Source organism: Thalassophryne amazonica, chromosome 21 (assembly GCF_902500255.1).
Source record: "Thalassophryne amazonica chromosome 21, fThaAma1.1, whole genome shotgun sequence".
Classification (NCBI taxonomy): Eukaryota; Metazoa; Chordata; class Actinopteri; order Batrachoidiformes; family Batrachoididae; genus Thalassophryne; species Thalassophryne amazonica.
In genome coordinates this window covers 5,951,026-5,978,008 of record NC_047123.1, presented here as the reverse complement: position 1 = coordinate 5,978,008, position 26,983 = coordinate 5,951,026, and the positions used below count along the sequence as shown (strand labels likewise).

General features: G+C 39.3%; 2 protein-coding genes and 1 long non-coding RNA gene across 3 annotated transcripts; all 3 read right to left on the bottom strand.

The window, feature by feature from the left end:
• Positions 1-3,606: 3,606 nt before the first annotated feature.
• On the bottom strand, positions 3,607-12,826 carry emc7 (ER membrane protein complex subunit 7). Its single transcript, XM_034162381.1, has 5 exons — positions 12,489-12,826; positions 5,677-5,796; positions 5,432-5,570; positions 5,019-5,099; positions 3,607-4,179 (listed from the first exon to the last, which is right to left on the bottom strand). Exons 1-5 carry the CDS (start codon positions 12,719-12,721, stop codon positions 4,030-4,032), a joined length of 723 nt encoding a protein of 240 aa, XP_034018272.1. The 5' UTR covers positions 12,722-12,826; the 3' UTR covers positions 3,607-4,029.
• A 786-nt stretch (positions 12,827-13,612) lies between these two features.
• Positions 13,613-22,270, bottom strand: LOC117503342 (KATNB1-like protein 1). The gene is made up of 5 exons (XM_034162559.1): positions 22,263-22,270; positions 20,264-20,353; positions 19,947-20,051; positions 16,401-16,494; positions 13,613-14,149 (listed from the first exon to the last, which is right to left on the bottom strand). The coding sequence occupies exons 2-5, from the start codon at positions 20,302-20,304 to the stop codon at positions 14,117-14,119; spliced, it is 273 nt and encodes a 90-aa protein (XP_034018450.1). The 5' UTR covers positions 20,305-20,353; positions 22,263-22,270; the 3' UTR covers positions 13,613-14,116.
• A 247-nt stretch (positions 22,271-22,517) lies between these two features.
• LOC117503343 lies at positions 22,518-26,482 on the bottom strand. Its single transcript, XR_004558544.1, has 5 exons — positions 26,348-26,482; positions 25,775-25,900; positions 25,607-25,637; positions 22,652-22,934; positions 22,518-22,534 (listed from the first exon to the last, which is right to left on the bottom strand). It is a non-coding gene; the product is annotated as an uncharacterized LOC117503343 (long non-coding RNA).
• Positions 26,483-26,983: the final 501 nt, after the last annotated feature.

Below are 26,983 nucleotides of genomic sequence, written 5' to 3'. Positions count from 1 at the left end.
ACTGGAAGTCTCTGTGTCGCATTACTCAGCATTTGCATTAAAAAAAAAGACTCATCTATTTTGGTCCCGCCTAGCTGGGGGCATCACAACCACTTTCTTGTCGCCTTAAAACATGAACAATGATTTAAAATGAAGGGCAGCTGGTCGCTTTGCCTCTGTCTGTCGAGGCTCAAGTGACCAAGGGACGAGTGACAAAACTTAAGATATTAGCAAACGTTATACTCAGCACTGTGATGGTTTGAATGCAGACAAGCCATATTAAACAAAATGCAAATTGCAATTCATGTGGTCACAGTGTCAACCATGATTAACATAATAGTTTGCATCAGCGGCAACGAGACAGTTCCGACAATTTTTGCAAGCTCAGTGGTGACAAAAAGCCGTTCACCCCAAGTATATTTAATTTGTGTTGTGCATATTGCTCGCTAGTTTGTGACTGTGCTCGCATTCGAAATTAATACTGCACCAAAATAAAATAACTTTTGTCCAGTATGAGAAGATCAACCCCTTGACAACTAAAAAATACAGCCTGCTTATAAATATTAAAACAATGTCAATGTAACATGTTGGGTGTAAACTGAAATTCAACAATTCCTGGAGAACTTTCACCTCCACTCGCCTGATGTTCCTACAGGTGGTTACAGATTTGTATACTTGTTATACACTTTTATTCCATTTGTCACCTGCACATTGTGCTGGACGTACCCGTTAGAAAATGATGGACTACGAGAGGCACATTATGCTAATTCTATTAGATTTCACTCTTCACTAATATATCAATTGCCTGTTGTAGAATCAGTGTTTTGTGAACGTTTACTCTATATTTTACTCTTTTGTGGCTGCAAATGGTATTTGATCTCATGCTCAAGGGCTAACCTGTACATTCACAGTTGCACTCTTTCATATTTGTATTATGACTTGCGATAGTTTAGATTACACCGTTGTTCCTGTATTACTGAAAAAAGCTAATTACTGATGGCAACTTTAAGAAACAGGGTATTTGAAGCATCAAATTCACAGAACCTTGCCAAATGTCACTGATGTATATTAACGCACTCGCTTAGTGCCCAAACATTGTGGCTTTTGTATTCCATGTATGAATGTTTGCTCCTCGTCTCTACGATTTTGTGACAATCTGTGTGTATACGAAGTTAAACTAAAATGGAATTTGGTCAGCATGAACATTTTCAACATCAAACCTGTTTCCTGTCTTTCTACCTGCATGTTCTTCAGAAATCTACTTCTTTGTAGCTTCACTCAAACTATTAATGCTCCATAATGTGTGTTGCTAAGAGTACAACAGATCTCCAGAGAGACATAGTCCATGAAGTCGAAGCCAGTTTTTATCTAATCGGTACTAGATAAGGAGGTTAAATAACCCTTACAATCCAGGGTTGGTATTCCATGGTCTCCACAAAACTATGACAGCCATACCAGGGTGGTAGCTATTGCCAGATAGGGGTCAATGAAGGGTTACACAGGGGTCAAAATTTAAAAACGCTGCAGTCTTACTTGATCACAAAGGCATACACTGTGCACAACTTTTGGCAGGTATCATTTCAACTCTGAGGTACATAAACCTGAATGCTGAGTGGATTTAAACATTGTCACGTGATATGTATTTGTGTAATGAGGGAGGGTGTGGCCTAAAGTGATTAACACCGTATATGAAGGTGTGCATAATTATGAGGCAGCTTCTTTATCTCAGCTAAAATAGGCCAAAAGAAGAGCACGAACATTTCAAAAAAGAAATTGTACAATGCCTTTCAGAAAGGATGCAACATTCTTGAAATAGCTTGCGTGATCACCGAACAATCAAATGTTATGTGGCAAACAATCACCAAGGTCACAAGAAAAGTATGGAGAGGCAGCAAATTCACTACTAAAGACTTTGATGTCACCAGTAACTCATAATCCTCCAGTTCCACCATATTCGACCTAGAGGGTGCATAAGTACAAGGTGTTCAGTGCTCAGACACACGACCAAGGTCAGGAAGGCTGAAACACAACCACCACTGGACAAGACTCACAAGTTTAAATGGCAAGATTTTTCAAAGGTTTTAGGGACAGAAGAAATGATAGTGACTCCTGATGTACCAGTTGGATGGATGGCGGTTGGATCACTAATGGAGACACAGCACCACACCAGCAAGGTGAAGGTACTGGTACGGGCTACTATTAATAAAGATGAGCTCGCTGGACCGTTTCAGATCAAAACACATCAAAAGATGATCATCAGTCGATCACAAAACTGACAGACTCCATGGCTGGAAGATTCAGGGCAGTTATTGAAAAGAAGGGTGGGTTTATATTAGTCACTGAGTATTTCTCAAATGTCAGAAGAGTTTATTAATTCTGAGTTGTTATACTTTAATAAACTAAAGAAGTGAGATGAGAAATTTTACATTTTTCCATTTAGTCGATTAATAATTATGCTCACATATTCCCCTGAGAAAGCCAAAACACTTCTTTTGTTAACCAGGTTTGAGGTTTTATGATTATTTTGGGATGACACAGCACTGTGTTTTTCAACCACAAAATTAATACAACTTTCCTCATAATTCTGCACATGGTGTATATTGGACTATGACTGAATGTTAGAGTTTGGGGGTAAAAACAGCGAAAATTTGCTTATACACAAGTCAAAAGTTAAAGTTGGTCCAGTTTTGTTATAAAGTGATGCAAGTTATTATTCCAGCTAATAAAATTAATGGAAAAGTTTTGACTTTGTTGAATGTTTGGTTCTAAAGTAACAGTCAAACCAGGTCATCGTCCATTGGATTTTGACATACGTAATTCCATAACGTGAGAAATAAACATGACAGATGGTCCAAATGATTCCTTTTCAAAACACTGTTGGCTCAATTATTTACGTTATTTTTTTTTTTTTTAGCAAACAAAAATTGGATCAAGTTTAAGTTCTGACCTCTGTGTAAAACGAAATTGACCAGTCACTGTTTTTGCTGTATAGAGAGACTAAACTAGACCTTTTTGGAATCTTTATGATCAGACAAATAATGTGGTGTAATCTTCAGTATGACTGGAGGATGTTAAATCTTGACCCCTGTGTAATTCTTCATTGACCCCTGACTGGCTATAGCTGCCACCCTGAGACGGCCAACACACACACACACACACACACACACACACACACACGTCTATATATATATATATATATATATATATATATATATATATATATATATATGTATGTGTGTGTGTGTGTGTGTGTGTGAAGCTCATGGTACACTGAGCCTGGACTCTAAATTGTTTAATCGCCTTAAGTGGCACTGAAAACCTGCTTGGCCCACAGCACAGCACAGACTCTTAGCACACCGATGCAACATCATTAGCACCCATTTTATCATCAACTCAAAATGTTTCAGACAAATTCTATTATAGAATCTACTTTGTCATTAAGTACAGGAAAACATTTTAAATCAATCTTAAAAACCACATAATTCTTTATATGAACCAGCAACGACTCCCGCTTTGTTTTTTTCATACCTTACACCAGTGTTAGCGAGCAGCACGTCCTACAACTTAAAAAAAAAAAAAAAGCAAACACCAAGTTTTAAACTAATCTTTGAAATAAAACCACAGTTGTTATACAATATTGAATTTATTTCTGTAGGCTTTTAAATAATTTGTCAGACTTAAAATTCAATGATTCATCATTCACAGTCATACTGAATTCAATTCAAAAACAAAACCTTTGTGTACAGTCGTCTTTCAGGTAGCAGAATTAGCAGCAGTGGAAAATGCACACTGGTGATTTAGCACAGAAAAGACTGCAGATCAATGACATGTAGACGAGAACAGAGTGGAGAACAACTGGAGTAAGACAGCGTTTAAGTATTAAGAGTAAGTTATTTATACCAGTGCAGTATTAAAAAAATGGTTATTTTACTTACTGTCTATAATTATATTATTAGGACTCCAGACATCTATATACAATGGAGCGCTGACAGCTAAAACTCTTTCTTCCAATGCACGAGTGGTGCTTCTCCCCGGCGCTCTCACAGTGTACTACCTCCTCTTGACAGCTGGCCTGCTGCCCTTACTGCCGCTGCCAGGTTTGCCAGAGCCCTTGGAGCCGGAGAAGAGTTTGGTCATGAGCTCGGAGACATCTGGAAGCTCCGGGTTGGGGTTCAGCATGTTCATGGACTGCTCCATTTCCTGTAAAGACGGCAGCAGCTGAGGTTAGGGGACTGACTGAAGCCTGAGGTCCACCGAGTGGGAATCTGTCACAGCTGGCCGAGTGGATTAACCGCCAGCCTGTCAAACAGAGTTTCCTCTACAAGAGGATTAACCATTCTAACCCAGACAGGTAACAGTCATATCTTACTATTCATATCAGGGACAACCTCTTCACAGAACACACCACCTACTGTGTGAACATTTGCAAACAGCTCCAAAAATATGTATTTTTTATGATGTATTATACTGTATATATTATATATATATATATATATATATATGAGGCATACAGGTGCCTGAGTGTTGAGGACACGCCCACATGTCACCTGGCTGTAGCAGATAGGTGGATATTTTAGAGATGTGGAAATAGATCGATTGTCTGTCAGAACGGTTGCCATCCGGTTCCAAGGTGTCATGGATGCAGCAAAGCACATGCTCCCAGACTTGGCTCGTTGATCTGCCCTTCTGTAAGTATGTGACTACAATATACGTATTTTTTCCTCCTTTGTCAGCTTGAGGAGCCTCCTGAAGAAAGTCAGACAGGAAACCGTGCTGTTCCAAGTGATAAATACAACAGCATTGAGTCCCCCATTCTCGATAGAGAAAATAAAGACCACATGACTGCTTCAAACTACAAATTTGCTCTTGTCTGGTTTTCTATTTGTCCCCAGCAATTGCACAATTGCTCATATCGAAGCTTCATATTACTGAATTTTGACATTACAAGCTCTAATCTCCAAAGTAGTGACTAATCAATGACTCGTGAGACGTCGACGTCTGACAGATTTCAGTGCGTATGAAGTTGTCGTGTTCTTTACCTTTCTCATCTCTGGGTCATTGGTGTTTACCACCTTTGGTAACAGAACAATGATCAGCAGAGGAAGAACCATCATCATAACCTACAGCATCAAAGAGGAGGAGAAGAAAAAAAAAAACATTTTGACACTCATCTTTTAATAGCAACAGTTGTGTGGAATCTGAAATCATATAAAGAGAATGATCCCAGTGGTTTTATGGAAAAACGGAATAGTGAATCTCAAAATTCTGTCCTCATTTATAAATTTTTTTTTTAAATCCCCACAGTAATAATAATAATAAAAAAGGAAACAACCACCAAGTGGTGATGTAGAGACAAAAACTGTCACTGTTTAAATATGTATCGGCTGAATGAAGTATATCCAAGGTACAAATAAAAATGAACCTAGTTGATTCAGCTGGGCACATTGTTTACCATAGGGTTCATGAGGAAGTCTGTCCAGCCCCAGGTTTCCCTCTTCATGAAGTAGCTGTGGGGACCGCTGGATCGGATTTGCAGAGGATACGGATGGCGAATTACTTCTGAAATTTTAATGTAGTTAACAAGCCGCGCTCTGTGAAATAACAGACAGAGGCTTCAGTGAAAAGATTTCTTTATTTTGTGAAGAATATAACAGCACGAGCCAACTGTGACTTAAATGTAGCATCATCTGGACTCACCTCATTTTGCCCTTTGAAGTGATGTCAACACGTACTGGTTCAAATCTATAAGAAGGAGTAATGACTTCTACAACGTAAGATCCAGAAGGGATGTCGTTCACAGAAAAACTCCCATCAGTTCTGGAACAACAGACAAAAAAAAACCAAAACTGTCATTTCATGGCTAAAACACATACTGATTACATCTGGACAAGCTGAAGAGACCCTGTGGAACTGGATAAGTACGCATCTGTTTTAAAGTCAGTTTAGTTTTTCAAAGAACAGAATTTTACCAAAGCACAGCTAGCTAACACGACAGCTACCTCCAGCTTGGAGCACCGTTACCTCCATCAGGAGGTCAGCGGGAGCAGCTTAGTTTGATGACAATGGTCTCACATTTGCCATTTTTAAAAACTAAAGGTCATAGATGTATCAATGTATATATATTGACTCTTTATAATATTGAAACTGACAATATTTAAGGCCGAGGGTTTATCCTTTTACCACCTTAAAATTATCTTGAGCACATAGAAATATGGGATACAACTAGGTTCATGGTAAATTTACCCCTACACCTAGCCCGATCGTTCATCCAACATTATTTAAGTTCCGTGCGATCTGTACACCATCCGGATGACAATTGCCCCATTACCCTTCGCTCGGCTCTCCCACGCTGGCACATCCTGTCTATTCAGGTGCGGCTACCTTACTTATACTACTTAAATACTTATATAAAAGGATAATCAATAGTAGGGGCTCATAAGGTAGCATTTGGGACACTTTACAAAAGTAGTAGAGCTGATGTTGGACCCCATGCTGAGTTTCACAGCAGTGATGTCACCAGAGTGCCCTGGTTGTGCTTCAACTGTCACTCTTTTAAATAAATATCTCTTGAAGATTAAAACAGTACAAAACACTCCCTCAATAATGAATAAGCAGTGTTTTATTCAATTCAGAATGAAAGCACGTAACAAATTATTGGGTACTGAAAACTTACACTATATTTGTGGGCGCCATTTTGAAAAAAATGGCCGGGATTTCATAATGTAACTATTCAAATATCTCTCATCATTTTTGGAAGACAAAAAAGGCATAAATTCCACAATATAAACCGCAGATCAGTTTTTACAAGCATTCGAGGTAGGTATATGCAATATTTTGGTGTAGGTCGCCGCCATCTTGAAAAATGGCCGCCATATTGATTTGTTTGGGTGGCTAACGTGCTTTATTTATTCAACTATGTTTGGAAAATATATGTACCAAGTTTGATGCTTGCATCACCAACTGAAAGATTTTTCCATATGTAGACTTAATCTGCTGGGCTATTAAAAAAACAACATATAAGGGGGTGCAATCCTATTGATTGACCATCTACCATAATATGGCGAGCAGAGACAGCAGCAACATAACTTTAATTGTAGAGACAGACAGCTGTCAAACTATGATAAAAGATAGCTCAGCAGCACTGGCACAGGACAACACTCAGGGTCCACGCCTTGTGTACTGCACCAGCGGGTAAAAGCTTCCATCTATTGCCGTACAGTGCCCTAGTGGAGGGTGCACGGGCATTCAGTATAGTCTGCACTACAGCTTGATCACAATAGTTCAACATGGTCTGTCCCTTCAGTTACCACCTGACATGGAGGTTTCTTCCTGTTAAAAGGGAGTTTTTTCTTCCCACTGTAGCCAAGTGCTTGCTCACAGGGGGTCGTTTTGACCATTGGGATTTTACATAATTATTGTATGGCCTTGCCTTACAATATAAAGCGCCTTGGGGCAACTGTTTGTTGTGATTTGGCGCTATATAAAAAAATTGATTGATTGATTGATTGATTGATGACCAATGTGGCTTTCCCAGACACCAACATTTAATTCAACACCAACAATCTGCAATGATTCCTTGAACTAACTGTAGTGCTTCCTTGGGGTAATTTCTCAAGAAAAATGCAAACATGTCTGCAGCATTAAAGATGAGAAAATGTGACAAAAGCAACAGCAACTTTATGAATAATATACTAAAGGAACAAATGTCAAACATGTGACATATAAATCCCAAAACAAAAAAAATTCTGAATGCACCCCAGGCTTTAAAGCACAGCAGATATGTGAAAACGACTGTATTTTATGGTAAAAGCACCAAATTTTGCACAGAAATTGTTTGATTATATTAAAAAGTTGATATCACGCCATGTTATATTATCTTAATCAAAACGCTACGTGTTTATTACGTCTCACATAAAAGTGCTGTAAATTTTCTTAGTCTATTCCAACCACGACTACACATTAATTAGTTAATCCACTAACATGGTTTACAAATGATGTCATGGTCCTTTTAATGGTTAAATTCAAAAAGTATGTCAACCTGCTAGGATATGGAATTTTTGAATATGCTTCATTTTTTTCCCAGGTGACTGATGAGATGAGTGTCTAATCATGTCAAATAATGCAACTTAAGCCAAAGTAAAAATTGACCCTGGCATGATATCTAATTTTTTTATTATTATTATACATTAAAACGTGGCACTTTTACCAGAAAACACAGTCAGTGATATTTTACACACATCTACCCATGAATAGGTTGGTAGCCCAATTCCAATTCCACAGCACCACTTACTCTGCAAAATTAACAATAGATTAAAAAATAACGCAGTACTAAAATACCCTCAGCCATACGAGCATAAAAATAGAAAACGGAATGTGACCTTTTGACCACTTAAAATAGGTCAAGGTTTGCATCTTTGAACTTGTGCAAGGTCTGTGTCCCAAGAACGTTCCCTGTGAATTTGAAGACCCTGGCAGTAACAGGACTGGACGTATGCTGAGCACAGACAGACAGAGGCAAAGTCGTCATAATACCCAATGGCCATATTTTGGCCTCAGGTAAAGTGCAGCAGATTTAACAGATTATTTTGGCCATAGGAACAGCAAAAATTCATGATCAAATACCATATAATTTTTTTTGACGAGGCCAATCCCATGGAGATTTCTTTTACAAGGGAGACCAGGACCATCTATTTTTTTTAAGTTTCCAATTCACCTAACCTGCATGTCTTTAGATTTAAAACAAAATGCCTCAAGAATTGCTGCATTATTACCTCCGCGAAGGAGGTTATGTTTTCGGCCGTGTTTGTTTGTCTGTCTGTCTGTAGGAAACGTTTTGAACGGATTTTGATGAAATTTTGTGGAGTGGTTGGAAATGACAAGAGGAACAAGTGATTAAATTTTAGTGGTGATCTGGATCGTGATCAGGATCCCAATGCTAATGCATTAGCATGTCTATCGCATTTTCAATGTTAAAAGTTAGCATTAAGCAGTTGCAGCTGTCATCACGTTCGGGTGGATTTGTTTTCAAATTGTAATATTTCTTAAATTTATTTTTGTTTACATATTAATAATCTAATGATTATTATATACAATTTTAAAGAAAGAGACAAAAAGAAATAGATCACTGTGCCAAGGAGGGAATCTCTTTAGGGTCAGTAACCCTATGGCCTTGTTTAGAGAAGTGTTTCATAAATGTTAAAAAATTCATATATTTGCAGTTTAGTTGAATAATAAATTGAATTTTGTCTCTTATTTGTTTTTGTCTATAAGCACATGCAATATCAATATCAGTGGTCAGATGACAGTAGCTTCTGGAAAAGGTGCAAGTTGCAATAAACTGTGATGCCAAGCGCTAAGGATACATGCTATCCAGTCACAGCAGATGAAACTTTTTGTTACTACTGAGCAAACATCATTGTTAGACTTTTTTAGGTTCAATGATTCCACGGCGTGTAGATGTTATGGCGTCATTGACCCCATGGCCTTGGCGGAGGTTTGCACTCCGAGTGCTTCTAGTTGAAAAAGAGATTAAGGTTGCACAGCTGGGTCACGTTTCCTGTAGCTGCAGTGCACTCTGGTGGTTACAATCATTCAAAAGGTCTCTCAGAATGGAGGCAATCGAGGTAGAGGTCAGGACCTGTACTGACCACACTCCACACGTGTAACAGGAAGTGGCAGCAGGAAAGCTGTTATGTGATGTGTTTGGGTCTGAACACATCTAACACTCATTTTTGCTCCCCCCCGGCAGGTCTCGGCCAATACCTCTGTAACTCTCTTGTACTATGAGAGAAAAAACAAAGTGGCTTAAATCAGGTTTATCTGCAGAGGACTGCCATTGTTTGGACATTCAGTGCGGGACACCATTAAAAACTTATGACAAATTTTAGTTGAACTACATATCCCTCTTGAGCCTGTCAAGGGGGTGGGCGAGAGGAGGATACTCACCAAGCTGACAATCAAAACCAACACCTTCTGCCTGGCATTGTGGGAGCATCTGTAGTAACAGATTGCTGAACCTACGGCATGAGAAACATCGCTACCAATAGCACTGGCATGGCGGAATGGAGCCGCTGTCTTTGTTATACCATGTAATTATATTAGCAAAATGAATGCATGTGTATCTGTGGCTTAATATGAAAAATAAGCCGTCAGTGCTCAATGTACACTCCTCTTTGGAGACTTAACCAGTACAGTCTGTGAATCCACCAGATCTGCACGAAGGCAAAGTAACCACAACATGATAATATTCACAATCTGGTACTTAAAGCAAGAACCGATGCCACCAAAGAAGCATTCACTGAATCAACATTCAAGCTCTGGATCCGGTCTCACCAAATGATCCTGATCGTCAGCAAAACTTTCAAACAGCATGGCCACCTTTTCATTTTGTTTCCACAGCAACAAATCATTTCAAAAATCACTTTCACATGACAAATTGCCACACATTTTTTTTCATGAAGTAGAGAAATAAACTTTCTGTAAATATAATGAGTCAAGTCTGGCAGGCGCTGGTGCCGCACTATACCACATCCACAACATCACGAAACTGCCATGTGTCCTTGATGGCAACCACCCAGACAGACAACCAGCCGATCACCACACATCTCCAAAATAACCATCTATCTGCTGCAGCCAGGTGAAGCATGTGCAGCAGCTTGCTCTGCTTTGTGTTTCTGACTCCTCCCACTCGCTCCACTCAGGATGTAAACTCACAATCTACGACATGGGAGGCGGACTCTAACCAGAAGGCTAAGAACCCAAGGCTCTAGCCTTGTGGCCAGAGAATCCTTTTAACTGTTGGGGAGTGAGGTTTTACTGACTACTATGGCAGAGCGACTCCTGCTGGCCTCTGTCACACATGGGCATGTACTTGGACTTCCCCAGCCACTGGGTCCTCAACACTGAGGCACCTATGTGCTGGTGTGTAGAGAGAACCCTGCCAGTGTGCCACACGTCCAAAATGTCAGAACTGACACGCCATCACAAAGCAAGTGATACTCAAGGATCCTCCAAAGAAACCTAGTACCAAAGAAATCCAGGCATCGCCTTAAGTCATGGATTAGTGTCTAGTTTCACAACCATACAGTAAGTAGGAAGCACTAGGACCCTAAAGCCATGGATCTTTTTTTTTCTGCAACGATATCAGCATCGCTAAACACCTCTGTCCAGTGACCTCACAACTCCATAAAATCTTCCCAGGTGTCTCTCAATCTCAAAGGCTGAGGATTGAGTGACATAAACATCAATGCCAAGATAAGTATGTAGGGATGTGGACAAAGTAGGCCAGCGCCTCGATTAGGTTCTGCATAATTGCATGTAACCACATTTCACAGGGAGCTCCCTGCGATTCACCTTGCTATTGGCTGTTGGAGGGATATCCTGATCTATTTTTAGGTCGACGACGTAGTATTACCCAGCTCCCACCTTGTGTTCCAATTTTCATTACAGGCAATCGGAGAGAGAAGTTACCTGATTTCTTGTTTTTGCTTCATCAAAGTCACTTAAATTGTACCAGAAGGAAGAATAGGGATGAAAAATCTATGTATAGGGAATAAAGAGTAAGTATTTCTCTTCATTTTTGCTGAATTTCAGAAGGATTGGCCATTTCACAAAGAGTCTTGTCGATCGCCAAAATCCAGTGACTGCCAGTGTTGAGATGCATGCATCCACCATGTTGGACTTTTTGATGTGGTAATCCATCATTCCTGAAAAATTCATGGAAATATCTTGGATATTAAGGAAGCTATGAGAAAAAAAAAGAAAGAAAAGAAAACAAGTCCAAATCGGTCCTACTGTTTCATCTATTAATTGAAGCTGGGAAAACAAGCTTGATTACCAGCACAAAAACACCCATAACTTTCTAAATATTTAAGATAATCAAGGGATGAGATTTTGGTGTTATTTTAAAGGGTTTTTAAGGTTCTTTTTTAATTCAGTCAGATTTTATATTGGTATGGGATAGAATTTTTATACACGTGACACGTCCCTACAGTATACGTACAAGTTCAACACTTTCACCACATACAAATACACTTCTGATGGAAGCCCAGGAAGTCATTAAAAGTAAGTATAATGGTTACAGTAATATCACATTTAAAGTAACAGTGATTACATTTATCTTATGCAGCTTCTACTGATATGTATGGGCTACATTTCACATAACTATATTACAGCAGCCTATCCCCCCAATTATGGATATAAGCTTGTACAAGAGTCCCAGATTCGCCTAGTTGAGAAAAAAATAATTTTAAAACTTGTGCAAACACAGCTGCTTGTTTCTGTGAAGATCTGGCAACACTAAATTTGCAGTTAATTTATTGGCCAGAGTCCTCATTTTTTTTCCCTTATTGGCATATTCTACATTAATAATATTAGAATGTCAGACATGTTGTACCTAACAAATTTTAATGCTACCGAGTTAGCAAACATGCAGCTAGCTCGCTACGCTAATGCTACATAACATGGCTAACTAGACTACGCGACCGCACTAACGTATAAGTGTCACGTACCTCAAAAAGCCGACATATTCTTCACCTTCGACTAGAACTCGAGCTGTAGAAACCCAGTCTTGTGTCCTCACGCCCGGGACTATCGCTCTTCCCTCAATTTTAAACCGATCTCCGTTCTGCTGTGTCGATACGCCGGTGCTAGGCCCGGTTTCGACGTCGATGTAACAACAAGCCAAAACGAAGGTAGCGTGTACAAAAAGACACAACAGCACTATTCTGTCCCCGCTCCCCATGCTGTCTGACCGTATTTCAGCGAAACGCTGCCCAAATGTGTCAACGTGAAGTCAACAGCAGGTGGGATTAGAACCATCAGCTGACTGTCCCTGCACAATCTGACGTCACCCCCCCCCAAAAAAAAAACAAAACAAAAAAAAAAAAATCATCCAAACGCTGCATTCGAAGCCCAGTCGGAAAAAGGAATTACCGACATCTAACGTTGATATTTTAATATTAGTGCTTGATTTAATATTGCAAGATTTTTATTTACTCTTATTTATTTTTATAGACTCATTAAATCATTATTGTATGGATCTCGCTCCAGAACTAAAAAGCAGCAAGATCTTACTTGGTCCATAATGAGTACAATAGATAACAGGTTTTTATACTTTTTGTGCCATTTAGATGTGGAATGTGTCATTTACACACTGACATGTATAAATTTGACCAAAGAAAATCAAATCAAAATCAGTGCATTTGCTTTCTGTGAAATTTCTTGAAAATGTAATCCACATATTTTTGAGGACTTCTATTGACAAATTAAACAATTAACCAACAGGTGAAAATATTTATTTTAATATAATGTGTGTCAGAACTGTTCATACTTGGGCTGCTACTTAAATAACTTCTGCTGTATAAACCAGTTCACCATGCCAAGCGTACATGGATACTAAACATGCACACACAGGGTTTGGCATTTCTACATTACACAATATACAAATTCAAGATTTTCTACAGATAACACTTTTTGATGCTATTTTGACCATTTTATTTGCATGCCGTGATCATGAAAACTGTAAACTGGTTCATTAAGTGGGATCCAGCATCGTTTCAACAAATTTTCATTAAAGATGGGAACTGTTTATGTACAACTCAATCCACATACATAGAAAAGAATCAAGTTATGATTTTTGGAAAATTTATTTAAAAGAGATTAAAAGAATCATTTTTACATTACACAGGCAAATGCCACATGAAGAGGCAATGTGAAAATGACGAGCTCTAATAACTTAAGACTTCTGCAGATTCTAGTTCCCAATTCAGAAGAATCCAGGAGGAAAAACTGGTGATGCATTCAGGACACCCACAAGTAGATTTGCATTCTATGGCAACGAGTGATGCAGTGTATGTGTGAGAGTTTGGCACATTCCAGAAGGTCTGCTGTTTCTTCCATCACAAGAGTCCACTTCAATGTGAAGCAGTCATTTGCTGTGTTTTTGCTCCAGTCTCGTCTCCAGCTCAAACCAAGGACCTGCCTGAAGTGTCAACTTCAGTCCCGGCACAAGGTTAGAATTTTCTTTTTTCTTTTTTTGAGGCAGAAAGAACCAGTCCAGCTCTCTGGTGTCCTTATCAGTTCTAAGCACGCCATAATCTGGCAGCAGTGGTCACATCCCCAGAAAGCTTAAAGACCGTCAGGGTAGCTGTGCCAGATAAGCCTCGATAGCCTGCAACATGAAGCCAACAACACATTAGTTTTCTCCCCTCCAAGAAAGCCTGTGAAACACTCTGAAAATGTACTAATACATAAGCTGCTTCACAAGTACATTTCTGGAAACCGAAGTATGCAAAAAAAAAAAAAGTCTTTAAAGCTACAGTGTGTAGGATTTAGTGTCATCTAGTGGTGGTGTTGCAGATTGCATTATGCTTTCACTGATCATGTTTTTGCTTCTTTGGAAATGGGGATTCATGCTCCCTTCCTTCTCCTGTAATAAGCAACATCTATCTTTAAACTTTATTACAAAATTAAAAGATTATTTTTTTGTGACCTCTCATAGCCAGCCTACAGTACTTTCACACTTTAGTTAGTACATAAGTGTTACTTTAGTTACCCCTTTAGTACTCTGCTGCAGCTAGAGTACTAACGGGGACTAGAAGGAGAGAGCATATCTCACCCATATTGGCCTCTCTTCATTGGCTTCCTGTTAATTCTAGAATAGAATTTAAAATTCTTCTTCTTACTTATAAGGTTTTGAATAATCAGGTCCCATCTTATCTTAGGGACCTCGTAGTACCATATCACCCCAATAGAGCGCTTCACTCTCAGACTGCAGGCTTACTTGTAGTTCCTAGGGTTTGTAAGAGTAGAATGGGAGGCAGAGCCTTCAGCTTTCAGGCTCCTCTCCTGTGGAACCAGCTCCCAATTCAGATCAGGGAGACAGACACCCTCTCTACTTTTAAGATTAGGCTTAAAACTTTCCTTTTTGCTAAAGCTTATAGTTAGGGCTGGATCAGGTGACCCTGAACCATCCCTTAGTTATGCTGCTATAGACGTAGACTGCTGGGGGGTTCCCATGATGCACTGAGTGTTTCTTTCTCTTTTTGCTCTGTATGCACCACTCTGCATTTAATCATTAGTGATTGATCTCTGCTCCCCTCCACAGCATGTCTTTTTCCTGGTTCTCTCCCTCAGCCCCAACCAGTCCCAGCAGAAGACTGCCCCTCCCTGAGCCTGGTTCTGCTGGAGGTTTCTTCCTGTTAAAAGGGAGTTTTTCCTTCCCACTGTAGCCAAGTGCTTGCTCACAGGGGGTCGTTTTGACCGTTGGGGTTTTACATAATTATTGTATGGCCTTGCCTTACAATATAAAGCGCCTTGGGGCAACTGTTTGTTGTGATTTGGCGCTATATAAAAAAAAAAAATTGATTGATTGATTGACTTTGGGAATCAGTGCTATAATCCATTTCTGCTAATACACACCCTTAAATCTAGCAACTAGCAATTTGGTGTTTCATCAGGTTTCATTAAATGTCTTTGAAAGTAATACTGTTTCGTGCCGAACCACTTTCCACTCTGTCCAGGGATTTGTGATTTTGCGTTCCTCAAAACTGATCTCAAGTCAACCAAGAAAATTTTTTTTCTCAATACTCAATTATTCTGTAAATCTGCAATGATTTCTACATTAAATTAGAGCACAAACGTAGAAAGCAAACCTCCGCCAACGTCTTGTTAGAAGTGGCTTTTCATAAGCTAAAATATAAAAAATAAAATATTCATTGAGGGCGTCACTTTGCACCTCATTGTCACAAATGAGTGATTGAGGCACATTTGATTGAGATATAATGCAAAATGTGCACCAAATGCGCTTTTCAATATTAAATCCAAATGTCCACAAATCTACAATCTGGATCAGATCTGGATCAAACTTTGTCAGGTGATAGTGAGTGTCTGCACCTCACTTTCAAATATGAGTGTGATTGGGGCACATTTGATTAAGATGTAATTTAAAATATATATATCAAATGAGGTTTTCAATGTTAAATTTAAACAGCCACAAAATCTGTAATCTGGATCAGATCCAGATCAAACTTTGTAGTCCATAAAGGAAACCAAAATTGAATCAGTTCCTACCTATCAGGATATGAATTCTCTGTAAAAATGTCTTAACAATATGAAAAAAAAAATGTGGCTAATAGGCTGCTCACAAACAAACAAACAAAAACAGAGCTGAAAACATAACCTTTATTAGCAGAGATAACTATGAGGCAAAGTCAAAATGATATTAGAAATCTGCCTTTCCTGAAAGCATAAATACATGCAAACAGACTTCCTGGAAGCTTTCCGGCTTCAACATGTAGCTCTGGCAAACATTTCTCTGTCGCCTTTCCAGACTGCAGACAGACAGCTTTATTAATAGGCTCTTCTGCAGAACTTCCAAGACAGAAAACTATAAAAAGCTTTCAGAATGAAAACCTTCTGACCTTTGCAAGTTCTCCCATAGATCCTGGAATCAGACAGAGCCGGGTTTTGTCCTTCCACAAGTCTTTCAGCCGCTGCCTCATGGCTTCAACATTCCTGAAATCAAACCAAGTCATGTTTCTGAGTAAAAGAAAAGCTTCAATTAAAAAAAAAAAATTCAACTGCATCAGTTGCTTTTCCTTCTTCTACATTTCATATTTCAGCCCTCACAGAAATCATTCACTGCCATGTTTATCACTTTGAACACAAAGTTCAAACTGGGCACAGCTGCTGTTGTTTTGGCACATATTTCAGACATAATTCTGAATCTCAGAAACAGTGTTTTATTTATTGATTAAGCTCTGCGTGTCCTGATAACCTCCTGGTTTGACTTACAGTCCCATTTCCTGACAGCTTTGTTCTTGAGGGGGTTATTTTTAGAGACACGCAGAGACGACGTTTCAGAACATTTCAAATTTACATATCTTAAAGAATCAGCAAACTTTCGGCTGCAGTCTGTGTCGTCAATAAATCAGCCGGCTTATGAAACAAGTCATTCAAAGATCATTTAAGGAGTGAAGATGACAGTCAGCCGCTCTTAAAACACACATACACAAAATGTTCATATTTCTATAGTGATATTACAGTCCTACCAGCACTCTTTACTGGGAGACAACTAAGGATGTATAGTTACAATACCACTACTTTTACTGATACTTCTTACCAACCCGCTGTTTTAATGCTATTCTTACCAGTCACCTTTTTAATTAAAATAGAATTAACCACTTATTTTTATTAAACTATTCCAATGAGTAGTAAAACCTTGATATAAATATAATTTTGCCTGCCAAAAATGGCAGTTTGAAGTTATCTGACATACTTAAATTAGTAATGTTCTTAACTAAAGTACTTCTGGACAGTGTATCATTTTAACACTATATTATTGTGTGCGAACTGTTCTCTGGGTCCAAGTCATCTTCTCTCAGCTGGCTCATGAAAATTCTTAAACTCAGGTCTAAAAAGGTCTTTCATGGCTTTGTGAGTAGAGTTAGGCAAGTCCTGATAGACCGGGATCACACAGTCAGACCCCAGTGCTAACCCGGGAGTTACGAGTCTGTGGATCCTTTTGCAGAGCGTTCCAAAAACCAGGGACACAGAATTACACTCAGCAACTTGTTCAAACTTGCACAAATCAAGCAAGCAATTCCAGTGTGACTTTCTTTTGAGCTTTCATTCTTTGTGATGAAACAAAGTAAGGCCTGCCTCCAAAACTGATTGGGTAAGGAAACACACCACTGTTACACAGTGATCCCTGTTGAAGGGTGAAACATATGCGTGAATCCAAAGCATTCCTCTGTAAAATGCACATTGCTTTGAGATGCACTATTTGACCAGTAGGTAGCAGTAGACTAATGAGCTTTTAAAATAATCTTTAAGTCATGAAGCAATTAGCTGAGAAGCTTGTTCAAGTACTGAGACTTCAACACTATGGGAGTCTTCGCCTCGCCAAAGCCAATCCCACCTGGTGACACGGCCGTTTTCTCTTTGGTCAGGTTTCTCTTTCCTGCCAACAAAACATTATGTTGTAGCTTTTGGCACTTTGCCTCATATTGACAGTTACGCTGCATCACATACAGAGGGCGTACATGCGTACGCCTTTGCAGATATGTTGCCTTTATTTACAAGAATAAAGAATTACCACATTTCATCCAACAAGTAGCAGACACCCTGTCCAACAGGATATTTTTCCTGTCCAGGACAGTGAGACTCGTGTTGCTGTTGAGCCTAGAGTCCACTCAAACACTCCAGAGGGAAATGAGTGCAACACACAAAGTACTTGCTCCATCATATAACCACGTGTCTTGGTGGAATTATATTATTATTATTCAACATTGGTGGAATTATATTATTATTATTCAACATTTTAGTGGAAGGTTTGTGGTGGTGGGGGTGAGGCCAGGCATGAAGTATACATCTGACAGAGAGAGGTCCAAAGTACCTCCACAAGGGAATGAGATGCTTTTTGAATACTTTTGGATGATACTAAAAATCATAAAACTGTTTTACAAGGATGCTTTTCTAAGTGATCAATCAAGACAAACATTATGTGAGAACAGACCTTTTAACGAACCCATGACATGATAAACACTGACACAAACTAAGTTGTAATGAATATTATAATGCAAGACATATTAAACATAGGAATGGAAATTAAAAAGACATGGGTTTGTCATCTGCAGTATATTATATCCATCCAGATTTGAGGATAACAAGGCTGGCCTGGTGCTTCTCTCTGGTTTCTGTGGCGTCACATGGGTGAAAGTCCATGACTCTCCCTGGGTGGAACGCCAGTCCACCACAGGTAACGCCCCAGCCCAGGCTGATATGCATTTTTACAGCTGAGTAGGCTGAGAAAAATGTAATTTAAGTATCTTGTCCAAGGTCACAGACCAGTAACAAGAGCAGGATTCTTTCTTTAACAAATTAGGATAAAGTGTAATAATTAAAAACACAGAGAAATAAAGAATAACTCAATAATTGGCATGAAAAGCAACTGTGAAAGGACTCATGTCATCGTCTAAAGCCGAGGAAACTGACCAAGAAAAATAAATAACGAAGAGTTACAATTGTTCTGAGACTTATAGCAGGTCAACAAATGAAAGACACACAGGTGCCAATGTGTGAACAGGTGGGCAAAATGTTTCTGCACCAAATTTGCTGCAACACAACAAACATTTATGAGAGGAGAAACACACACCTGGCCTTCCACAATAAAAGCGCAGGACATGCACAAACATATATACAAAGTGCTTCCCAAAATAAAATACAATAAAAGACAAAGAGCTGTGTCTGTATTAGCCCCAGGTGGGACCACAACCTGTTCTGCAACTCCTGCACTCTCCTTTGGCACCTTCCAGCCACACACTGCCACTGTAATATGCAATATGCACTATGCACATGCACCATGTTACTGTATAGTGTCAAACTGGCTTTACAGCTCTTTGCAGATACTCTGAAATAAACTTCAGCAACAACTTAATATGGAGTCACTATACTGGTGAATTATTCACTCTATAGCCTCACTGATTTGGCAGATAAAGCGTCTAATTAGCAACTTAGCAAGATTTTTTTGTCTTCATCGCTCACTGTGAGTAGAATTCAAAACAAAATGCAACAGATTGAGGAAGCTGTTAACAAGTATTATTATCTGTTGAATCATGAAACCCTCCTGTTATCTACAGGTGGGACATTACCTCGGGTCAGTGTGGCAAGTAATTTTTAATTCTTCAAAGTCAAAACAGTGATGTGACACACACTACTCAGTGATGCTTAACTAAGGGTTAATTCCAACAAATATTAATCTATGCAAACATAAATGCCAAAATCAAACAGAAATGATGATTTTCATGCCTTATAAACTGTGGCTATGCAGCAGAAAGAGAGAGAATGTGGACATCAGCAGTGAAACAGAGTGTGCACAGAGGTGCACTATACCATTAATACTGTTTACAGCAGTAACGTTTCTCAAGGTCATGGATAAAACGAAGATCTAAGCATGCACTGCCCACCTGTGCTCCAAACAACTGTCCCGCAGTCTTTTCTCATTCTTAGAAAGTTCTGGCCACCACTTCTTGATGACAGACTGAACCCAGTGTAAACCCACAGTTATGTGTCTGCAAAAAAAAAAAAAGCAATTCAACCAACACAAACCATCACATCACAGCATTGAACACATCAAAGTAACTGTACAAAGGCCGCTGACTTCTCAGTGTTAGTCTTTAAAAAGGTTTCACCAATCGTCCGAGAGCTGTCATCAGTTAATAGAGCTGCTGGGATCAGCTTAGTGCAGATACATGTCAGATATGAATTCTTCAATCTAACTTACTCTTCGTATTTACTGGCAAGAATGACTTTCACTTGGGGCATAAGGTCAACACAGCAGCCAATCGATAAAGACGGCGCTTCAGTTTGAAGGCTGCAGGAGGAGAAACAAAAGGAAAAAGTAAGCACAATGACTACAAAGAAATGTGTGTTCAAACTGTCATATGCAATTAAGATTAAAACAGCCACAATGTTAAGCATCAACATGTCGGATGATTAAAGGAGCGAGAATACAGCTACTAAACTGCAACCACAGACGCGTTTCTGTCCTTTCAAAGTGATTTATTTTACATTTTACAGCAGCTTCAGTACAGTGTTTCTCATTTCAGTTATTTGTTACTGTGACAGTATGAGGCCGTAAAGAATTTATTTTTCATGCTGATGTCTTTAGCACTTTTAATTTCCCGTGCCAATTTAAGGATGGGGGGGGGAGGGGTGTTACACCTCTGCACACACCCAGAGGAGCTGTGCAAGATCATCTATGTACATAGTCTTTCACAAATTAACTCAGAGTAGAGCCACTGCTCCTTCACATTGAAAGGACCCAGCTGAGGTGGTTTGTGCATCTGGTAAGGATGCCTCCTGGGCACAACCTCCCTAAGGGGTCCAGGAGGAGACCCCGGGGAAGACCCAGGACTAGGCAGAGAGATAATATCTCCACACTGCCCTGGAAACGCCTCAGTATCACCCAGTCACCGGTGGTTAATGTGGCCACAGGAAAGGGAAGTTTGGGATCCCCTACTGGAGCTGTTGCCCCAACAACTCTACAGTTAAATAATCCATTTGTTCCTGTCCCTATAAAGCTAGCCACATTGTCACAGAACACTCACTTCCTCTTTCTTGCATAAGAGTCTTTCACAATAAGAGCACAGGACAAACGGATGACAACCATTGCGAAAACTCATTTTTTTGCTTTTTACAATATGCTCGGGGGGGGGGGGGGGGGGGGGCTGTCACACAATGAATTTAAGTTGGGAGTTTAATAAACTTTAATCTTAAAAATTTCCAGGTGGGCGTTAAACAACTTTCTGTCTGCCGCTTTTCATCTATGCAGCAAAAAAAGTGACGTGCATAGTCAGTTTTCAATAGTAACCACATAAACAATTTACTTCATTGAAACATTTGCCTTTTGTATCGCAGTTATACACCTTCATAATTAAGAGGCACAGAGGAGGGTTTTCTTTCACCAAAATATCAAATCTAGGCTTGCATCTCAGATGTATCTTCTGGCAAATTGTAGCTGAACTTTCAGGTCTTTTAAATAAAATCTTCCTCTATATTACTTCATCATGAAGCTGTGCAACTGGTGATACAAAATACAAAACAGTCACTATGCACAATGTCACCAATCACAGCCACAGAAGCCATTGACTTCTTTTGAGTTGTCTGGGTGTCTTGGTGGCTTTCCTCCCTCTTCTCCTTCTTGTACAGTCACTATGATTGTGAGAACTATCTCTACTCCATACAGATTTACCACAGAGTGCCATACTGTTTGTATTTTTTCATAATCTATGTAATTAAAGCCCAACACATATTGAGTGACTTGGAAATGTTCATGTATCCATCCCCTGAATTGTCTGAAGAAAACTGGCAATTTATAGGTATTATACAAAAGTGTTCCATTACACAACCCATCATCTTGGGTTTTATATATAGATCTGCTTTGAGTTTTTGTTTTTTAATTTTTTGTATTTGAAATGGCATAAGTTAAAATGTGTGTAATACCAAGTGTTCCAATACTTTTGGAGGGCACTGTAAATAGTCATTCTTATGAATAATAACAAGTGATTATTTGGTATATAAGTTGCACCAGAGTAAAAGCCACAGGACCTCCTAAATGAGTTAGAAGAAAAAACAAAAGTGACTTACACACCAGAAAAAAAAAAGATATTGATACAAACAACATGATTCAGGAAAGACAGCACTTAATCAATTATGCCTCACTGCACTTAAACAGTCAAGTGATTCATTACAACAGAAGCGAAGTCAAAAGACATACTCACTTTTTTGTCAAACAGGTAGACAATCCAGCAGTACTGCTGTGTCTTGGCTTCTATAAAATAAAAAACTCAATAACAAAGGAATCAAAGTGAAGAACTTCCACTTCTTTGAAGACTATACAAATAATACAAGGATGTAATGCTAGCTGACATTATTTCACCTGATTAATAGGCCACTAATTCACTGGCACTGCGGCGCCACAGCGTTTGTGCTACAGCTATTTGAAGTTTTCTTCCAGACAGAATGTGAGACACAGCTCATGATCCTTGGACAGCTACAGCAAAAAAAAAGGAAAAAAAAAAAAAAAGAGAAACATACCATGAAAGAAAATTCAGTGTTTATGCATTCATTTATTTATTTTTTGTTGCCTAAACAATGTGACAAGTCTGACCTCAGTAAAGTCACTGTGCTTGGAGCTGGCCCCAGCCATCTTTGAGGCCTCTGCAGAATTCACAGGAAGCCCACCGTGGTCATTGTAGTGAAAACAGCGCACATCATCGGAGCATGTCATCTCATTCTCTTTGTTGGCCATGCCGGGGTCACAGCCACAGCCTACATTTGACGATCTGCGGTGCAGCTTGAAGCCCACCTCCACCAATGGACGGCCTTTCCTTTTGCAAGAGGACACACGTCTACCTTTGCTTGGACTTTGGACTCTATGATGGACTTGAAATCTGCCATGAATAAAACCAACATAGACCAAATATAACAGTCATCTTTGTGTTACTCAGTCATGGAAAGGTGCTTCAGTGGTTCAGCGACTGAGGGATTAGAGACTTTATGCAGCAACAGCTTTAAGGATCACCATGGTGACCAGAAATGACCATGTGCTCTTTCATGGTTACAGTTATTTTGAAGACACAAAGCAGCCTGAAGATCTAAAAAATAAATAAATAGAAAAAATCTAAATGACGTGAATACAGTCACTACTACAACCTGACTATTTGCTATTTTGGTATTTTTTTCTTCTTCTCTTCCAAGGATCGGATCAGTTTTGTGTACCCTGATTTATCCCAGGTTCTCTGTGTACTTGTGTTGGATGTTTGTCGCCATCAACAGATTAATTCATTGTCATCGAAACAGTGCTTCGAGCCAGGTGAGTAAAGTCACACGACAGAGGAGACTCACTACTACACATCCAATCTGCTCCCACTGTGGCGTGTTTTAAGTCCCGTCTTAAGGCCCACTTTTATTCCTTGGCTTTTAACACCGCGTGAGTTGTACGGTCCTTGTGTCTATTTTATTTTTATTTTATTGAAATTATTATTTTATCATTTTATTTATTTATGTATTATTTTATCTTATCTATTTTACTGTTATTATTGTTATTATTACTATTTTGCGTGTCTATGCTTTTGCTGTGCAGCACTTTGGAGACTCGAGTCTGTTTAAATGTGCTTTATAAATAAAGTGGATTGGATTGGAACTACTACTACCAGACAACTTCATTTCTCCAACACGTCAATTCTTGGCACTCGTCATAGTTTAATGTAGTTTCTTCCATGTTATACAATACAAATGAATTTCCAGTCTCTCATATCGATGCATTAAACAGATTTTGAATGGTCCTTAAATTTCTCTCAAATCTTGCAGCATTTTCAAGTGATGGATAACATCAAGGTCAATGGAGAGGGGCTTTGACCAATAACCATAACTGTAACAATCACTTAGTGGCAACATCGTATCAAATGGCTCCACCCGGATAACAACACACAGCTTATGCAGCACTGGGATATGTTACACGGCTCCCTCATATTAATAAGTATAGCAGGACAACAGTCTCACATTAACCTGGAATTCTTACGCCTGCATAGTGCTAGTATCACAATGAAATGACATACATACAACTGATGCAACGCCATTGGTACAGGAATTGTATTATTGGTTTAATTTATTTTGCATTTTTCAGATTTTGTACAGCACACTGAGTTTTCGCTGTAATGAAATGTGCTTTATAAATACATTTTCCTCGACTATTGGAATTGACAATACACCAATGTCAGATGCACATCCATTTACAATATAACCAAATGCAAATACAGGGAGCTGCAGCCCACACGGGTAAGGAGGATGACAGGATACACATATGCTGGCTTCAACATCTTTGGTGTGTTAACATAACCGCATTTTGAAATCAAACCAAATCAAACAGAGGGGCGAGGGTGATAATGTGGGGGAACTAACTCCTTGAAAAGACTCAGATCTTGTTCTCGTCTTTTTTTACGCCATTCATCATCAACCCCCACCTCCCAAAGGTTCTGCTCACAACCTCCGCCGTCCTATCCCCCCCATGTTCTCTCCATCTCAAGTAAAGCCACTTTGACACTTGCACGAATTTGATCCCCAAACTGGCATGTAATCTTGTGCGCCGAGTAAACTTGTCGTAAACTGTGCCAGGGTGCCACGTCAATGAACTAGTCCCGAACATTGCGCAATCTATTCGCAAACAATGCGTCATTACGCGCAGGGCCTCCCGCAGTTTATGAGTTTACTCATCTTGCGTGCCAGTGGAGGGACCAAATTTGTGCAAGTGTCAAGATGGCTTTTCAAGAGTAGCATCTAATGACACACACTGGTACGACAAAGTGCGTGTCAGTGCAGGGATAAAATCTGTGCAAGTGTCAAACCTGTGCAAGTGTTAAGGTGGCTTAAGAGGACTGGATTGGATTTAAGGTGGGCTCCCTAGTACCACTCAGACCCCTTCATTCATACAAAAGACCCACTGAAAAGAACTGGACTGTTCATGAACAAATCACTAGGTGGGAATATCTAGATGTCAAAATGCTACCATGCAACGTGCACCACTGCACACTAGGACCAACTTGAGGATCAAGGACCTTGCTCAAGGCAGTTCCCCCAATGTCCAAAAAAGAATCAAATTGAGGGCCCTCCGATCACAAACCTGCCACTTGATACTCACTCCCTATCCTCCTCACATGCACAAACATTTACTCATTATAGTGCAAGTGTAAAAGGGACCCGAGGCACCGTTAAGAAAGTGATGAAGCTGCCACGAATTGTCTCGTAAAGGAAAATCTCAGTATTAAAACCCTCAGACTGGCCATCCCAATAAAATAAAAAGGTATATGCAATCGTATCTTCAAAAACTGCAAATACAAGCATGTATAGCAATTTAAGTTTGTGAAAGTTTACTTTTCAAGGTAATCTACATCATTTTTAAATGGCTTTTTTTCACCTGTTGCATCTCTGCACAGCATGAACACAGATTGATTTCCAGACACCACAGCTCCATCGCTGCTTAAAGTCCCTATGATCTGAGGCGCACTGACAGCAAATTAGGAAGTTATATTTGGATGAATCACACAGATGTGGACTAGAGGCTCACCTTTCTAATTCTTCTTATTTATTATATCCACCTAAAACAAAAGGATAGGGTTGAGGCGACTACAGCATTCAGTACTCCTACAGACCTACTTCACAGTCACCAGGATATGACACACAACTGGGCTGTATACACAATAAGCCATGGCATTTGCTCTTAATATCCACACACCTGCTTCATGTTCTCTGCAACAAAACGATGCAGGCACGGTTGCAGAAGGCCATTGGAGTGATTGTGACTGACCTTAAATACGTTCCGTTGCAAATCAATGCTTCCTAGCGTCCATAATATGAGAAACTGTGAGAAAGACAGGGCAAAAACTCACAGACAAGCTTTACGATATTATGAAGAACCATTATCTGAGGCTATATAGCTAATTTCAGAGGAGTTAACAAAGTAAACATTCACAAGAACAGGTTGTAACAAAAAGGTGTTGGCTGCATTAGCGAACTAAGGAGATAAGACAAATATTACGTTAACTACGTTTCTCTTTTGTTAGTGATGAGAAGCTGACATGTAGAAAAACGGGACATGTCGCCTTCTTGTCTAAAGTAGTCAAACTACTTCCAACTCGGGTTAGCCATCATTTAGAAGTACATGTAGCATTAGCATGCTAGCTCTGCACAGAAGCGTATACACGGGGCCGTTAGCTCGCCTGTTAGCATCTCTGTCTGGGAACATATGGCGAAACAAAGTGGTAACTCATACATTTTTTGTGTTTCACCAATACAAACAAATACCAACCGAGTCATTTTCTGGACCGTCTTGACGTCTCCTCCACTGTACATCCCAGACACATGAAAACCATATTAAAGTCTATCGGGTTCTTACTTTTAACATTCAAACACAGCCGGTGCGACGAGCATTATGGGATTTTTTTTTTTCCTTTTCCCTCCTCAGGGAAAAAGGCCTGAGTTATAGCGACTACTACTGGTCATTATCAAACATCAACGCTCTGGCGCCACCTAGTGTCAAATAGTGTGATAAGCATCGGTAGCCTGGAACGAAAACCAACCTGTTTCGTTTCTGAGATTTGATGGAATCAGGCTGTACAAGCTGCCAATAATAATAATAATAATATTGTGTCAACAAATATTCAAATTTGCTGCTAATAACTTGGAAATATGTGGTCAGTTAGACAGATAGTAATAATTATAATAATAACAGTAAAATTTTGTCAACAAATGTAGTTTTGGCGCTAATAATTTGGAAATATGTGTGGCCAATTAAACAGATGATAATAATAATAAATTGTGTCAACAAATATTCAAATTTGCTGCTAATAATTTTGAAATATGAATGGACAATTAGACAAATAATAATAATAATAATAATGAACTGTCTCAACAAATGTGCAGTTTTGGCGCTAATAATTTGGAA